At 36.6% G+C, this 17,375-nt stretch overlaps 1 protein-coding gene across 1 annotated transcript in view; it reads left to right on the forward strand.

The window, feature by feature from the left end:
• MTFR1 (mitochondrial fission regulator 1) overlaps positions 1-17,375 on the forward strand; it is a 62,921-nt gene that overhangs the window by 12,987 nt on the left and 32,559 nt on the right. Inside the window, exons 2-3 of the mRNA XM_047073987.1 lie at positions 9,347-9,489; positions 15,514-15,612. Coding sequence (XP_046929943.1) covers positions 9,424-9,489; positions 15,514-15,612 — 165 coding nt within the window. The 5' untranslated portion in view covers positions 9,347-9,423. The remainder of the gene's footprint in view (positions 1-9,346; positions 9,490-15,513; positions 15,613-17,375) is intronic.

Consider the following 17,375-nt stretch of genomic DNA (forward strand, 5'->3'; position numbering starts at 1 on the left):
AAAGACCTTATAAAAATAAGCTCCAGTGTACTGTTGTAGCTTTTAAAGTTTTTGGCATTTTAAATTTAATGACAACATAAATTAATAACAACTTTGCTATTATTACTAACAGGGTTATTGTGAAACTATTTACTGGTAGTGAATTTTTTTTATCATAACTATCTCAAAAGCATACACTGCATTTGTTGAAAGCAGTATTAGTGTTATCTTTGATTTGATTGCCATAAACTTTAATTGGTGTAACTGTACACTCTTATATATTTTCATAGTATTTGTAGAGGGAAGAGAAAGTCTGTTTTCAAGATTTATCTATTTTCATTTAGTCTTGTCTACTGCCCTGACCTGTTCTCCTCCTCCCCCAAATAGTTTGCTATTTCTTATAGTCTATGTCAGAGTAGACTAGACTATAAGCTTATATCATCATCATAAAATTCTTGAAGTTAAATTATATATGCATTCATACAGAACCTAGAAAACAAAATACAGTCTGATTCTTAGCCATCTTTTTTTTTTTTTTTAATTTTTTTTTCAACGTTTTTTATTTATTTTTGGGACAGAGAGAGACAGAGCATGAACGGGGGAGGGGCAGAGAGAGAGGGAGACACAGAATCGGAAACAGGCTCCAGGCTCCGAGCCATCAGCCCAGAGCCCCACGCGGGGCTCGAACTCACGGACCGCGAGATCGTGACCTGGCTGATGTCGGACGCTTAACTGACTGCGCCACCCAGGCGCCCCCTTAGCCATCTTTTTTTAAGCCTTTTTTATTTTGAAGTATGACACACACAAAATGTAATATAAAATGCACAAACATGAATATATAACTCAATAAATCCTGACAAAGCAAATGTCCATGTAATCACCGCCCACATTAAGAAATAGAAAGTTGTATGCACTCTAGAAAGCTCCTTTATGCTCTCTACCAACTATTACCCACTCCCATCGAAAGGTAACCACCATTGTAACTTCTTACGTAGCTTTGTTTTGCCTTTATTATTATTTTTTTAAAGATTTTAATTTTAAGTAATCTCTACTCTTTTTTTTTCATGTTTTTATTTTTGAGAGAGAGAGAGAGAGTACAAGCAGGGGAGGGACAGAGAGAGGGAGACATGATCCACAAAGCAGGCTCAAGGCTCTGAGCTGTCAGCACAGGGCCCAACACGGGGCTTGAGCCTGTGAACCACTAGATCATGACCTGAGCTGAAGTTGGATGCTTAACCAATTGAGCCACCCAGGTGCCCCAGGTAATCTCTACACTTAACATGGGGCTCAAAGTTAGAATCCTGAGATCAAGTGTCATATGCTCTACTGACTGAGCCAGCCAGGTGCCTCCTTTTTATTATTATTTTTTAAAGTTTATTTATTTATTTGAGAGAGCATGAGCAGAGGACGGGCAGAGAGAGAAGGGAAAATCCCAAGCAGGCTCTGAGCTGTCAGTGTGAAGCCTAACCTGGGACTCAAACTCACGAACTGTGAGATTATGACCTGAGCTGAAACCAAGAGTTGGATGCTTAACCAGCTGAGCCACCCAAGCGCCTCTCCCTTTACTATTATTATTTTTAGCACCTTTGTGATCGATAGTGATGTTTACTTTTTCATTCCTTATACTTGTTATAGGTGCCTTCTCTCAGTAAATTTCATTAGAAGTCATTCCCTTTTATTTTTTTAATTTTTTATCTTTCCCCAAGGAAATAACTACTGGCCTGGATATACTTCTCTGCCTTGACAGTTCTCTGATGCTTTCAAATACATGATTTTTATATTTTGTCCAGTTTATTTATCCTCTTGGGAGGATGATTTGTCTGAAATTACCTAGTTCACCTATAAGTAGAAGCAAAATGCTTACATAATCTGTTCACATTTGAGATAATGTAGAAAAGATACTGGCTTGCGTCTTAGATGTCCTTCGTTTAATATTTTAATATTAACCTAGCAACTGTTATATTGCGTATACTGAGTGCTGAGGTCACTGTGGTGAATAAGATAGTTTTTGGTGATTAAAGTGCTGTGGAGATAAGCAGTTTAGGTACATTGTTTTAATGTGGTATATGGGATAATATTTACAGGAGTACCCTAATCCTGGTCCATCAGGAAAAACTTTGGTCCATCAGGAAGAACCTCTTGGAGGAAGTGATAGCTAAGCTGAAATAAAGGACTAGTAGGACCTAGCTTGATATAGGGAAACTATAGGGAGGTGGAATACTGGATAAAAGAAAAGTCTAGAGAGCCTGTTGAGTTTTTAGAATTATCTGTATGACCAGATCGAAGAGTAGAGTATGAAAGATACAGAGGATAGGACAGCACAGAGACCAGATCATAAAGGACTTATTTCGGTATCGAGAATGAATAGAAAGGGGAGAGCAAAGTTGGTGGGGGGGACTATTAACTAGTAATAGTCTAGTTAATAGATTTTTATGATAGTGTAGGCTTTGGATAACTGGATTGGAATAGAATAGCAATGTAAATGGAATCTGATCTATTTAGGAGGAAACCTACATCTTGATTGTAGAAAATGAAAGAGAAAGAAGGAATGATTGACGATATGGGTGCCATTTTCTGAGGTAGGGAACACATGAGTAGCAGATTTAGGAAGAAAATTAAGGAGCTTGGTTTTGGATCTTTGGTTTGAGAGCAGATGGGAGAAACCAGAAGGTGGCATGTGATCGAAGCTGACATAGGACAGGAAAGAGGATTTATCTATACAGAGTGGAGCTGATGTAATGAGACCTGTGAGTTGAGGGGGTGTAATCCTGAGCCCTTAGGTGGAAGGAGGGACAGGAGAGAATGGGGGACAGAATAGGTGCGGATGTAGGTAAGTGTATGGCATGTGGAGTGGCAGGATGTTGAGGGATTTCCTGTTAGATGATTTCTCTATTATTTGAAGTAGTGTGCTTCATTTTTGCTGAGAAATGATGGAGGAAGGGTTGGAGAGATTTGGATAGCATGAAGAATGCTTGAACAAGCTGCTTGGGGAATGGAAGAGGGGGAAGAGTAAGAAAATATTTGCCTAGAATGCTAGACAGCAGTGAGGGCCCGTTTGATGTCAGAGGTAGCACATTTTTGTAGCAACATCAAAATGTGAGATTTTGTAATTTTTCTAAGGTCCAATTGTAGGAAATGAAGCCTGTTGGATTAATCAAGTTGTGGTTTGTAGAAATAGAGCAGTAGAGTAAGGAGTTGAAAATACACAGAGTGGTTCAAGTGATTTTTGGCTGCATGGGGGTAGAAGAAAGTGAAGGTGGAAAGGGATTGATTAGGTTGATGAAAATTGCAGGGAAGAATAGACCGAAGGTCTCAGTATGGACCGGGTAGGTCAGAGGAGTATCTGAGGGAAAGCTAGAAGGTGAGATTCTTTTTTTCTAGATTTTTTTTTTTAAAGTTTATTTCATCTCTATAACCCAAGGTGGCGCTCGAACTCAACCCCTAGATGAAGAGTCGCATGCTCTTCTGACCGAGCGAGCCAGGTGCTCCTAGATTTTGTTTTTAAATGAAAAGTAAACCATACAAAGAAAAGTCCACTTCTACCTGCTCTGGCCATTTTTAAGAGTTTGATGTGTATCTTTCTATAAATAAAAAGGTTGAGGCTTGGGGCATCTGGGTGGCTCAGTTGGTTGAGCATCTGACTTTAGCACAGGTCATGTCATGATCTCACGGTTAGTGAGTTTGAGACCTGCATCAGGCTTGCTGCTGTCAGCGCAGAGCCTGCTTCAGATCCTCTGTCTCCCCTTCTCTGCCCCTCCCTCACTTGGGCTCTCTCAAAAATAAACATTAAAAAAAAAATGGTTGAAGATTTTTGTTTTTTACAGAAATAAGATCATACTTAACATGTTCTTCCTAAAAAAACAAAACATTATTCTTGCTGTATCATGTATATTCCAGCGAGTCATTATATAGACTGTTACTTTTTAAAAAAAATTGAGAATAGTTAACACAACAATGTTACATTACTTTTAGGTGTACAACATAGTGATTCAATAAGTTTATACATTGTGTTATGCTCATCACAGGTGTAATTACCATCTGGACTTCACTCACTTAATAGATGCATAATATTTTCTAATATGAGTATATTGTAATTTAACAATTTTATTGATGAACATTAAGGTTGATCCCAGTTTTGTGGTTAGAAAAAGCACTGTAGACAATATCTTTACACATGTGTTATTACATACAATGCTTTTGAGAGAAATTCCTGAAAGTTGCATAAGTTGGTCAAAGGCTATGTATGTTTTTAAAGCTTTTATTTGAGGTATAACTTACATTAAGGAAAGTATGTAAGGATACATCTTGATAAGTTTCTGTTGGTAGGTGGAGGAAGGACTACAAAGTATCCTCCAAACTGAGAAGACACTTAAGACTGAAAAGCACAACAGGCAATTCCATACAGTTAACACAGAGTTTTATTCTGGGTAACTTACTGACAGGGTTGGTTGGATGATAATCTGGACATCTGTGCAGCTATTCCCTGAAAAGTCCGGATCTTAGCCTACAGATTTTTATAGAATGTGCAGGAGGGCATTTTAGTCTTAGTGAGATCAGAGGGCTTGCAGGCGCTTAATTGACAGCTAACCTTTAACAGACCTTGTGGTGCCATCTGTACTTCAGGAGAGGGAATGACTGTTACCTCTAACAGATTCATGGGAGGCCAAAACAAGCCTCCTTGGCGGGCATTTCTGAGGGATGTATATTAATCTCCAAGGGGTCAGGAACACATAGCCCCAAGAGAGATCATTGAGCGAGCAGATATGAGCAAGATGAAAGACTAAAGGTAGAGTCAGTATTTTCAACTCTCCTACAGTTTCATAGAATAAACATACCTAAGTGTCTATGTTAAGAGATCAGAGTATTGCCAGCACCCTTAGAAATCCCTCTCAGACCTGCCAGTCAGGACCCCTGTCTTCAACAGCAAAACAGAACAAAACAAAACTTGAAAAAAAAAAAAAAATCTGATCTGTGATTAGCTTACTTTTAATTTTACCTGGTTTGGTTCTTTATATGAATGGGCTTACACAGTAATCTCTGGGATGTGTCATGTCTGAATATTAAAATCACCTAGCACTGGCAAATAGAAGATACATTTATTGATTTACTAGTGCTCAGGGGGCCAAAATGCAGAGAAGTTGTTGATTAGGAATAGCTTTGATATAAAGCGAGAGAGTAAGCAAGGAGGAACCCTTTGAGAAGGCTTTGAAGCAGGATTATAAATAGGGAGAGCCCAGTGTCAGTTCAGGAAAGGAGGGGACATTTATCTTTAAGAAGCGTTCTAGAGAGCACAGTGGAGAGGCTTGGAGGAAAGGTTGGCAGTAGGAGGCTACCAACTGACTATGTGACCTCTTTCCTGTGTGTTTCAGTTTAACAAGGACCATTTCCTTTCTTGAAATTTCCTTTTTGTTTCTTTGCTGACAACACTTCTGTCATTATTTTTCTACTACCCTTTGATCATTTTCCCCCCAGGGGTTTTTATTTTTTATGCTAGTTCCTTAAGTATTTCCTGGGGTTTCTATTCTGGCTTCTTTTCTTAGTCATTCACTCTTAGATTTCATCTCCTTTATCCAAGCCTTGGCTCAGATTGCAAAACATCTCTTCTTGGCAAAAATAATTTTAAAATATTAAAAAAAAAATCCTATCCATTTGAAAAATGAGCAAAAGATACTTTGGAGAAGATACCAAAATGCTCCCAAGACATGTAAAGAGCCTAGTAGGATGGCTAAAATTTAAAATACCAACAATACGGGGCGCCTGGGTGGCTCAGTCGGTTAAGCATCCGACTTCAGCTCAGGTCACGATCTCACGGTCCGTGAGTTCGAGCCCCGCGTCGGGCTCTGGGCTGATGGCTCGGAGCCTGGAGCCTGCTTCCCATTCTGTGTCTCCCTCTCTCTCTGCCCCTCCCCCGTTCATGCTCTGTCTCTCTCTGTCTCAAAAATAAAATAAATGTTAAAAAAAAAACAATACGAAGCAAGTATTGACAAAAATTGTAGCACAACTAGAACTCTCTCATTTACTTGCTTATGAGAGTGTCCTTTGGAAAGATGTTAGTTTCTATTAAAGATGTAGCCGTATATTTTATTTATACAGATCTTCCTGGACTGATGATGGAGTTCTGTCCCAATAAGTCCATTATAAATTGAAGATACCATAAGTCTAAAATGCATTTAGTACACAGAACTTACTGAATGTCATAGCTTACCCTAGCCTACCTTAAATGTGATGAGAACACATTAGCCTACAGATGGGCAAAATCACCTAATACCATTCTAAAAGTGAAAAACAGAATGGTTGTATGGTTTCAGAATGGCTGTAAGTTTATGAGTTGTTTACCCTGTGATCACGTGGCTGACTGGGAGCTCTAGTTGCTGTTGCCCAGCATCACGTGAGAGTATCGACCATATATTGAAAGCCCAGGAAAAGATCAAAATTCAGAATTTGAAATGTGTTTTCTACTGAATGTGTATTTGCTTTCACACTGTTGTAAAGTCAAAAAATTATGAGTTGAACCATTTGTGAGTTGGGACTGTCTGTATATCTTGTGATGTAGCAGTTTTACTTCTGAGCATATCCTCAAGAGAAATGAGTTTTTATGTGTACCTTTCTATGCTATGTGCAAGAATTATTTTAGCACCTTTATCTGTAATAGATAAAAAATGGAAACAACCCAAATATTCATGAACAGTAAATTGGGTAAGTAAATTGTGGTACAGTACATAACAGCAACGAAAAATAACTGATTTACAAAGGATGTGAATTAATCTCACAGACATTGTTAAATGAAAGAAGTCAGACACAAAAGAATACATCGAGTGGGCAAAACTAATAAATGCTCATAAAAGTTAAAATAATGGTAGAGGCGCCTGGGTGACTCAATCAGCTGGGCGTCTGACTCTTGATTAGGCTCAGGTCATGATCTTGAGGTTTGTGAGACTGATGATCCCTGCGTTGGGCTCTGTGCTGACAAGGCAGAGCCTGCTTGGGTTTCTCTCTCTTCCTTGTGCATGCGAGTGGGGGAGGGACAGAGAGAGGGTGACACAGAATATGAAGCAGGCTCCAGACTCTGAGGTCTGAGCACAGAGCCCGATGCCAGGGCTTGAATCCATGAACCCCAAGATCATGACCTGAGCTGAAGTCAGACGCTTAACTGACTGAGGGACCCAGGCACCTCGTCTCTCTCTCAAAATAAGTAAACATTTTTTTAAAAGTCAGAATAGTGGTTAGAATGGGGGCTTTGGGGGTTCTGGGGCTCTTGATCTGAGTGGTGGCTACACAGGTCTATATATACATAAAAATTCATCAAGTTGGACACTTAAAATTTGTGTACTTTTCTGTGTAAGTTACATTTTAAAAAAGTGATAGGCTGGGTTGCTTGACTGACTCAGAAGAGTGTGCGACTCTTAATCTTGGGGTTATTAGTTTGAGCCCCACAAAAGGTGTAGAGATTACTTAAATAATAATAAAACTTTAATAGGATTTTTAAAAAGTTTACTTTGAGAGAGAGGATGCATGTGTGTGTGAGCTTGGGAGGGACAGAGAGAGGGAGAGGAAGAACCCCAAGCAAGCTCTGTGCTAACAGCAAGGCTCAATCTCATGAGCTATGAGATCATGACTTGAGCTGAAATCTAGTCTGACACTTTACTGACTGAGCCACCCACATGCCCCAATAAGTAAAACTTAAAAAAATTTCATCTTAGAGACATCTGGCTGGCTTAGTTGGTAGAGCATGTGACTCTTCATCTCAGGGTTGTGAGTTCAAACCCCACATTGGGCATGAGGCCTACTTAAAAAAAAAAGGTCAAAAAATATGTATGTATATATAAAAGTGATAGGTTTTCAAATCTGACATAAAACCATCTTTTTTTCTCCCAGGTAGTTGTGGGGTTTTTTTTGTTTGTTTGTTTGTTTTTTTCTCCAGCTTTGACATTATTTTTGGACCTTGGCTGTTTTTCTTCCCATTAACTCTCAGAGTATGGCATTCTTACAAGCAGTAATAGATATTGGTAACATTAAAATATATCTGTGTCTCTGTCTCACCAAAGTTCTAGTCATGACCATTTCACAGTTATCAATAAATTATATATTTCTGCCAGTGCTTAGAATTATTACATACTTTCATCTGTCATTAGGACCTGGCTCTTTTCAGTTCATGTGTCACCCAATGTCTGGTATATTTGTGGCACCGTTTATCTCCCCCTCCCCCAATTATTCATAAAGTTTTTTTCAAAGTGTAGACCATAAACTCTTTTTGTGGTCCATAATGGGATGAACTTGCATCAGAATGTAAATCAAATATGTTACTAAGTCTACTTAGTAATACCAAGTACTTAGTAATAATAAGTACAGGAACTGTTTTGTTCAGCCATTTTGTTTGTTTTTAATCAAGACTGCTTTGATGAGGAAGCAGTACATTGACATAGTTTTCTTCAAACTCGGTTTCACTGGAGACCAACACTTTCAGCAGACTGGTTTAGGCTGTATGACGATTTAACAATTTAATTCTGTCAGACAGAGGGGCACCTGGGTGGTTCAGTCAGTTGATTATCAGACTCTGGATTTTGACTCAGGTCAAGATCCCAGAGTTGTAGGATCAAGCCTCGTGCCAGCGTGGAGCCTGCTGAAGATTTTCTCTCTTCTTCTGCCCCTCTCACCCACTCCCATGCTCTCTCTGAAAAATTAATTCTATCAGATATATAGTATATTGACGGGGAAGAAGGAGGCGAGTGGCAGGGGTTATATAGTGCCAGAAGTGTGGAAGGACTTTTGTCATTTTTGACCCTGTAGCATCTGAATTCCTGTTCCATATTTCTGGAATTCCTTTATGGCTTTGGTAGGAGGCAGAATCTGTAACTATAGTCAGGTAGATTTGGCCAAGCAAATGCCATCAGTATGGACAGCAACTCAGGAGCCAGTGAGGCAGAAAAGTGAGAACTGGCAGACTGTTCTATTCTGGGAGGGCGGGGGTGGGGGTGGGGGGGCAGTAGCAGTTGCAGTGATGTCTTCTCAGGACCAATTCTGCCCCAGTATTGGATGTCTTTCCTGGCTCTGTGTAGCCTATATATCAGTTATCTGTTATATACATTATTATCTACTATATATCTTTTCATAAAAATATTTTCTACTTAAATTACTCATAGTGGGTTTTTATTGCTTCCAACTAAGAAACCTGGCTGGAAAAAAAAATCATTAAAAAAATACTGTACTATTTATTTAAAGCTGATCACAACAAAATTTGTTTTCTCTTAAGTAAACTACATGCAAAGTTTTAAAATGTTTTAGACTAGACTTTGTGAGACATGTTGCAGACAGCAAAGATTCTAAATAACAATTATTTCATTTTAGTATTTGCATTTTAAAATTTTAGTGTGCTTATTGGACCATGTGCTGCTATGTATGCCTGGAGTACTTGAAATGCAAATTTGGAGAGACTTTGCCATCTAAATGCTTGGCTGGATTAAGCGCCTAATTAGGATGGTTTTTCAACAGGTTGGAGTAAGCATGCAATCGGTGAGTGCTCCAAATTAATTTTTAAAATCCAGACACTTGTATGTTTTAAGATTTTTTTCTGAGTGAAATAAATCTATATATGACCAACATTTTAAATTCAATATGTTTATTTTAGTCATAGAAGTGAATCTTTACCTAGCATCCTAAGTAGTGGAGTAACATTCTGGGTTAAAATGAAAGTTTTATTGAAATTTTATTGAAAATGTACCAATATTCATGTGACTGTTAAGAGCAATGCATTTGTTAGTAGTGAGGAAAGAAATATATATATATATATATATATGAATAAAATATGTTTGACTAACACTTGACAACCCTGAATGTTGTGTGTAGAACTATTAATATTGAATGCTGTTATAATGTGGTTTATCATACAACTGTTTAAAGTAAAAGGTAAGTCATGTCTCTGAAAATATAACCTATAGATATGAAGAAAAAATTAGTATAATATTCTATGCCAAAGAGGTTAGTTCTGATCTTGATTTTTGAAGTGTTTTCTACTGATACATATTTTTTATTTTTAGATCCAGTGTAAAGTTATTAGAGCAGTGGTTCTGCTAGGTGTATTTTGTGGAATATTTGTTTTTCATTTTCAAATTTGAAGCTTTTCATCTGTAATGTGAAATTAAATTTTGTTTGTTAAAGATATAGGCAGGTTACATAAATTGATTATGGGTATACTTTTTAATACACTACCTTTGCTCCTGTTTTTATTTTGTGTTTTCTCATGTCTTATTAAGAGAAAGTTAAACTTTAAATCCCCCAACCCCTCAACATTACATCTATTTTCTTTGGAGATAAAAAGCAAAGAACCAAATAAAAATACCTTTTTAAATATCTGCATAATTTTAAGATTATTAGTTTGAAGATAAGCAGTAGGAAAATGGTTTGTGAAGTTAATACTAGTTTCATCTTTTTCAGTTACATCTTTCTCTGTTTTGGACTTCACTTAAAGTAGCTATATACTGTGTTTCTCATTTGTTATTTACCACCATTTGGCTGGATAGACTAGATTAACATTTCACTACCGACAGCAAAATAATTTCTGTTGCTTTCAGAAAGATGGGAGGCTTTCGTAACTTATAATTCCCAAGAAGTCACGCTTTATAATTTATGTTTCTTATTTATTTCCAATTTTAGTAAGAATTACAGTTTAGTGGCGGGGTGCCAGACTGGCTCAGTCAGAAGAGCATGCAGCTCTTGATCTCAGGGTCATGAGTTCAAGCACCACGTTGGGCATAGAGATTACTTAAAAATGATAATTTTTTTAAAAAGTGTAATTTAGAGGAAAGATATAGGTCCTTGATTCAAACAACTCCGGGTCTGAAATTGGTCTCTGCCAGTTACTTTCTTCATCTACAAATTACAGATAGGAACCACTACTCTAGAGTTAGCCTGTGGATTAAAGGACTGTATGTAAAACAGCTACTTCAGTGGCTTGTACGTACTATAGCTACATTCAGTAATGGTTAATTTTCCATAGTTTTGCTCTGTCACTCACCCCCATTCCTGGCCCAGGTCAGGTGAATGTGACTAATGCTGATGAAGCCAAAGTGTTTAGTTTCAGGAACAGATAACAAACACACTTTCTTTAGCTTGTTCGTTTAATTTAGCTTTGTTCATTTGAGTGGTAAAATGTGTGCCTTTCATCAAAAAATGGACCAGGTAACAGAGCATTAACTTATTCCCTGTATTGTAATCACAGTTAAGGGCTCTTCCTATTAATAGTAACTGAACAAGATTTTATTTTCTAAATGTTTATTTTGAGAGAGAGAGAGTGAGTCAGTCAGTCCCTAGCAGGCTCTATGCTGTGAGCGCAGAACCCGATGTGGGGCTTGATCTCACAAACCGTGAGATCATGACCTGAGCTGAAATCAAGAGTCAGTTGCTTAACTGACTGAGCCACCCTGGAGACCCCCAAAATTGTTTTTGTATGTAGTGTATAATCATCAACTTTAATGAGTTAATTGAAAATCTATATAAAAACAAGTCTTTTTTCTAACATAAAGCAGTTTGATCCTTGGGAGTTATTTCGTTTCTAAGATCTCTTAGTGTGCTGCCTAAGTGTAAGGAAGTGTATAGTCTACCAAGATTTTGCTTTTGGACATCTGAAAATAAAACTTTTTAGTTCCCTCTTTTAGTAATAAATACATATTTTCCCATTGGTTGGATAATGAACTTGATACTAATCAAAGTATTCCAAGAGCAGAAACTACCTTCATCTTTACATGTTTTATCTTCTTAAAAAGAAAAAAAGAAGCTTTGAGATTAGGGATTTGTTTTTGCCATTAGAACAACCGGTGATGATTAGCTGTTTGTATTTCACTGTACATATCAGCACCACTGTATGCAATAGCTATCACTGATTGGTTCACTATACCTAGTTCTTTTGCATAAATTATGTACGTTCACCAAACATTTTTTGTTTTACAGGTATAACCACAGTTCTAGCAGATTACTAATTTGCATTAGTAATATATTTCCAGTAATAACTTAAGAATTATAACCTTGTTTTCCTTTTGTGCTGTGGAGGAAGAAGGTGAATGTGGCTAGGAGTTTAGAGTAAGGAAGAAGAGACTTGAGGAAAGTCTTATCTTTAATTGGGGGTTTTGAAATTGTTAATAGAGTTTCATCTTCCTATCTCTACCCCTTCTCCCCAATACACACTTTGAATTTTCCACTGGCTCCCTTGGAGTTAAGGATTTGTACTGTGTTGCATCCTAGACTACTTGAAATTTTGATTAATGATACAGACTTTCTTCCAGAAAAATACTGTGTATGCACAAAATTTTGCATGTAATTTCAGGGATATGTGGCCCTCAGAATAATGACCTTTGTGTTAATATGAAATAGCTTATCTTGAGAAAAATCTGTTTGTTTAGAAATAAATTTGTACTTTTTCTGCTAAATGCTACCTCTCAAATAGTAATATAGATTAAACTAGTCTATAACAGATGAATTACCACATAAAATTTGAGTACAGTCATCATGATGAGACAGATGATAGCTTCAGATTCCAAGCTCACACTTCAACACTTCTACAATAGCATTTCACAATGTTAAAAAAGAACAAATTGCTTTCTTGTTGTCATCCTCCTCCTTGCTGTCATCACTTTCAAACACTGTTGCTAAATGTTATGGACTGTCATTACTAGACCCAGACATGCAAACACACATGCACACAGATTCATGATTAGATTATTTGTCAGTAGTCATTATAAATAAAGCAAAGCAGAGCTTTTCTGTTTAGTAACTATTTAATAATTTTCTAATGGAATTGAATTTTTATTTCTTAAATCAAAGTATCTAGCAGTGGCAGTTTTCTCCTTCCCCCTCTCTTACATCTGAAAAAATACTAATGGCAATTTATCTTTAGAGGAAGTCTTCCCTTCTCCAGTATACTGACAAGACAACAGTTCAGCCACCAGTTAGGGTAGGAGATACACTTGGGCCTTACAGTCTCCCAGTGCACAGATGGTGACTTTTCAGTACCATCTGTTCATTATTTCTTCACAGCCATTTACAATTTCTCCCACTCCATGAGGGCTGAATAGAAAAAATAAAGTAGGACCTAGTTTTAGAGTTCCTGAAAGTTAGCTGCTCTTTCCCCTCACTTTTTCCTACAGTTGAGTAAAGGTTTTATGACTCTTCTTCTTTCTCAATATTCCAGTCATTAGCTTACATAGACCTTACATAGCCTACATATCTCTGGTGCTACGTGCCGTGCAATTCCCAGGTAACAGAAAAGCATTGTTAGTCTACTGCATATACTTGAAAAAAATCACATAAAGCGATCTGTTTTTATTTCCTTTAACTTTGTATAAAAATCCTGAGTAGTCTACTTAGTCCTTATAAGTAAAAGCTGAATCTCTGGCCACCTTCACTTGTAGAAGTCACCTGGTATTCTTTCCTCCTGATATTAAGCAGATGGGAAGATAATAGTTGAAACTTAGCCCTGAAGCATGCATAGCAAGGAATGCTAAAAGTTGGCAGAAACATTAGTCCCTGACCTTGGCAAATCCTTTTCAAATTTTTCTTTGTGAGCTTTTTGTCCTCTTCATCTCCAGTTAAGATCTTGCTTACTGGAGGCATGGGAGGTTAACTTTAGACTCTTAATTGTCACATTGTGATGCATAAATAGTGTTCCACTGCTCTGGCATCATAGGAGTGTTTTGACTTGTGACTAAATACAAGATTCAAGAGGAGAATGATTGAATGGTATAGTTGCTATTGCCCTGTGGATTTCTTTTTATAAGATTAAGACCTATGAACATGTATAAGGTAGAGTTTGCTTAAATATGGTTTTAGAATTACTTGTCCATGAACTTATTTTTCCTTGGCCTCTTATGTTGAATTTGTAAAACTGTGATGCTTCCCATTTTTCTCCAGTCAGATATTTTTCTTCTCTTATGCCTCTTGTGTTATTAACACTATTCGTATGATTGGTGTGAATGATTCGGATTCCCGAATTACAGGTAATTCCCTTCTAAGCTTCACAGTAGCTTCGCCTCTTATATCCTTTATTTAATATTCATATTTCAATATCGATCTAGTCTTATCTTTCTACTGACCCATTTTCCAGTCTGTGCCATCTTTTCAGTTTATATTTCCAAAGTAAGAGTTACAGTTTTTACTGGTTGTGGTAGCCAGTGTAGGTTCTAATACTTTCTGGAACTCTCTCAGGTGATAGTGAAACTCTGAACATATTAGTGGTGAATTATATAAAAGCTGAGGCATATTCTGGAGGTATTATATATACCCCCACGATCCTCACATTGAGTCATACTGTTATCTGTAATTGGATTTGGTTGCTAAAAATCTAAGAAGTCAGGTTACTTCTATGCTCATTTTACAAGTTGTGCATGCTTTTAGAATGGTTTAAATGTCTAATTTGGGTTATGTGTTGGAGCCAGTGCTGTTTACTTTATTTCTTCCTTGGTCATATTGCATATGTTAAGGTGATTCCATTCTTTAAATTAGAATGGCCATGGAGTGACTTTAAAAAGGGGTCAGTGTCTGTTGCTCCGAATACATGCCAGCTGATTTGGTATTATTTAGTTTAAGGATATGATTGAATGTTAAAATTTAATGAATTAAGTATAATGATCATATCATTCTCATTCTTTTCTTTTTAAATTGCTTTTAATAGCATACCACCTATCTTTGCCTCTCTGCCCAGGCTTTCAAGTATAGCACTCAAAACGGATAGTTTTTCTCTTTAAGGAAAAATCATATACTTGGGGAGAAGTTTCCAGGTACTTTATAATGATTTAACATTCTACATGTGTGGTTTTTTTTTGTTTGCTTTCTGCTTTGGGAGTTTGTTTTTGTTTTTGCATTAAGCATAGCATAATGTCCTGAGTGTATTGTGATTTCATGTGAGAAATTCTGCTCATTAGGGTCACTCACTACAAGCCCACCTAGTACCTTTGTGTAAACTGGGAAGACACCTTTTCCCTGGGGATAAGGCCTCACAAGAAGATGCAGTGTAGCTGAATTTTAACCCACACTCCCCCTTGACCAGACATTCTTGTGTAGCAAAAAATGAAGCACCCTGAATGGTACAAATTCAGATTCTGAACTTTGTACTGATTTGGATTTGTTTTGAAAAGTCCATTACAACAAACACTCACGGTTTTAAAAAATGTATATGTATTTAAAATTCTAAAACTTTAAAAAATATAGCAGAGATGATAAAAATTGTTTCCTTTGCAGAATAGTATGAAAACATAGTGAAAATGCGAAGTTTTTACTCCAAATGTAATTCTGTTTTACAATTATTATTCTTCTGTATTTTTTATATAATGCCTTAAATTAAACCTTATTGTGTTAATTATAACCAGCTATATATATATATATTTTTTAACTTTTACTTGAGAAATATTAGCTCATTTCCCATAACATTTAAAGCATTCTGATTCCATAATTAATGTGTGAATATTTTGTTAAATTAACTGTCCAGTGCTTTGTAGTAACAGTTTTATTACCTTTGTAATTAAACTTTGGTTTTTCCTATTTCCTCAGGTACTTTGGTCTGGGAAGCCATATGGTTCATCTCGAAGTATCGTAAGGAAAATTGGTACTAATTTATCTCTGATCCAGTGTCCGAGAGTTCAGTTTCAGGTACTATATTTTATATGTTTCAAAACTTAATATGTGCATTAGAAATACAAGTAGACAAGACAGCTTTAAAAGTATTTTAGAACCTTTCCCCCATTCATGCTGCTACCAATAAAAGACAATAAAACTATAGTAAAGTCTTTCTGATTTTACTTCCTCTGTGAAGTGATTATTTTTATGCTTTTTAAAGCTCTTTAAGACATTTATCCTTCTTAAGAATACACATACTAAGATTTAGAAGCATATCATAAGCCAAGTAGTTGTTAATTCCCAGGTGACCTTGGGCATGGCCTTATGTGACTTTAGAGGGGCTTCAGGTACCACCATTGTTTTCTTTAGTTATTATACCTTCTTATCTGGACAGCCACTCTGTTCCCCTAGTTTATTTTTAGATGTATCCGTGGATGCCTTGTAAGGTGCTTTCTCCGTCCTAGGTTTAAAGCTTAGCATTAATTGTAGGAACCATTGCCTGGACAACGACAGTGTCAAGACAAAGAGGTAATTGTGGTTCTCTGAATGAGATAACAGGGAAACCCTGAATTGGGAATACTTTAGAATGCTTAGGTCTTAGTAACCTCTGAGAGCACCAAATTGAGAGCAACTCTACTCCTTGCTTGGAGACAAATTGTTATTTTCGTGATTTGGGCTTTGTTCCTTTTTGTTGTAATAGTGTTAGACATGTTCTTGTTTTTCAGTAATTCTTCACAACAGTAATACTACATAACCTTTCAGTTTGACATTTAAGAATATAAAGTTCAGCAGATATCTACACCAGTTTTAAATAATAATGGATTAGCATGTGAAATGTGGAAGATGTATTTAATTCATAATCCAAAGCTCAGAAGTGCCCCCTGAAAGCTTATTTGATATTATGTCTTACTCATAAATCAGCACTCCTGGCAGATAGAGGTAAAAATCTGTTCCTAAGTAAGTGGTAGAAATTAGCATTTGTTCAGGTTGACTAACAAGGTTGTTCATTGTTGTGCTCATTCATAATCCTGCTTGCATATTGACTGGCAAAACTTTTGTGCATCAATCTAGAAATTGACAGATTGGAACTTTCCAAGAAGTAATTTTTTTTTCATCAATTTATAGGCTTTAAAAAAAAAAAATGAAGAAATCTCTGGTGGTAATTCTCAGGCACAATTTCTGAGAATTCAGTTAGACACAAATTGCTGATTGCTTCATTTGCCAACTTCCTTCAAATAACTGTTGTGTTAACTGAGGCTTATTAACTTTTTTCTGATTGCTCAGTTCTATTAAAATTTTCTTTTTGTCCATTTATGTGTCTACTTAACCTAGTTGCAGGAGAACTTGGTACAGCATTTGTGTTCATGTAGCTAGAGATACATAGAAGGAGATGAAGATAATTTAGCATTTTTTAGTAACAACCCAAATCTGCCTTGATAGTTACTGGGCTGAAATACCAGAGCCAAGTATAGTTTCTTGGAGAGATTCTTTTTCTCATTGTTATTAGTTGCTTAAAGGGTATGAGCAGGATTAAGAATACTAGATTTAGTACAGGAGCTGAATTTGAGTAAAGGTGGATAAACATAGGAGAGTAAGATCAGAGAAATACTGGTGACCTACTTGAGAATATAATGGAAGACAGAAGACATTTGTTTATAATGAGATTTTAACTTCCAGGTGGTTTTATAGCATACTGAGTCTTTTTAAATTCAAGGTCAATATTAAAGTGAGTGTTTTATGTGCTAGTTAGATATTTTAAATCTGCTATTATTCCTTTGTATCCTCTATTATTTTTT

This window comes from Lynx rufus, unplaced genomic scaffold (assembly GCF_022079265.1).
Source record: "Lynx rufus isolate CCGP_SWC_20201006 ecotype Redwood Valley unplaced genomic scaffold, mLynRuf1.p SCAF_12, whole genome shotgun sequence".
Taxonomy (NCBI): Eukaryota; Metazoa; Chordata; class Mammalia; order Carnivora; family Felidae; genus Lynx; species Lynx rufus.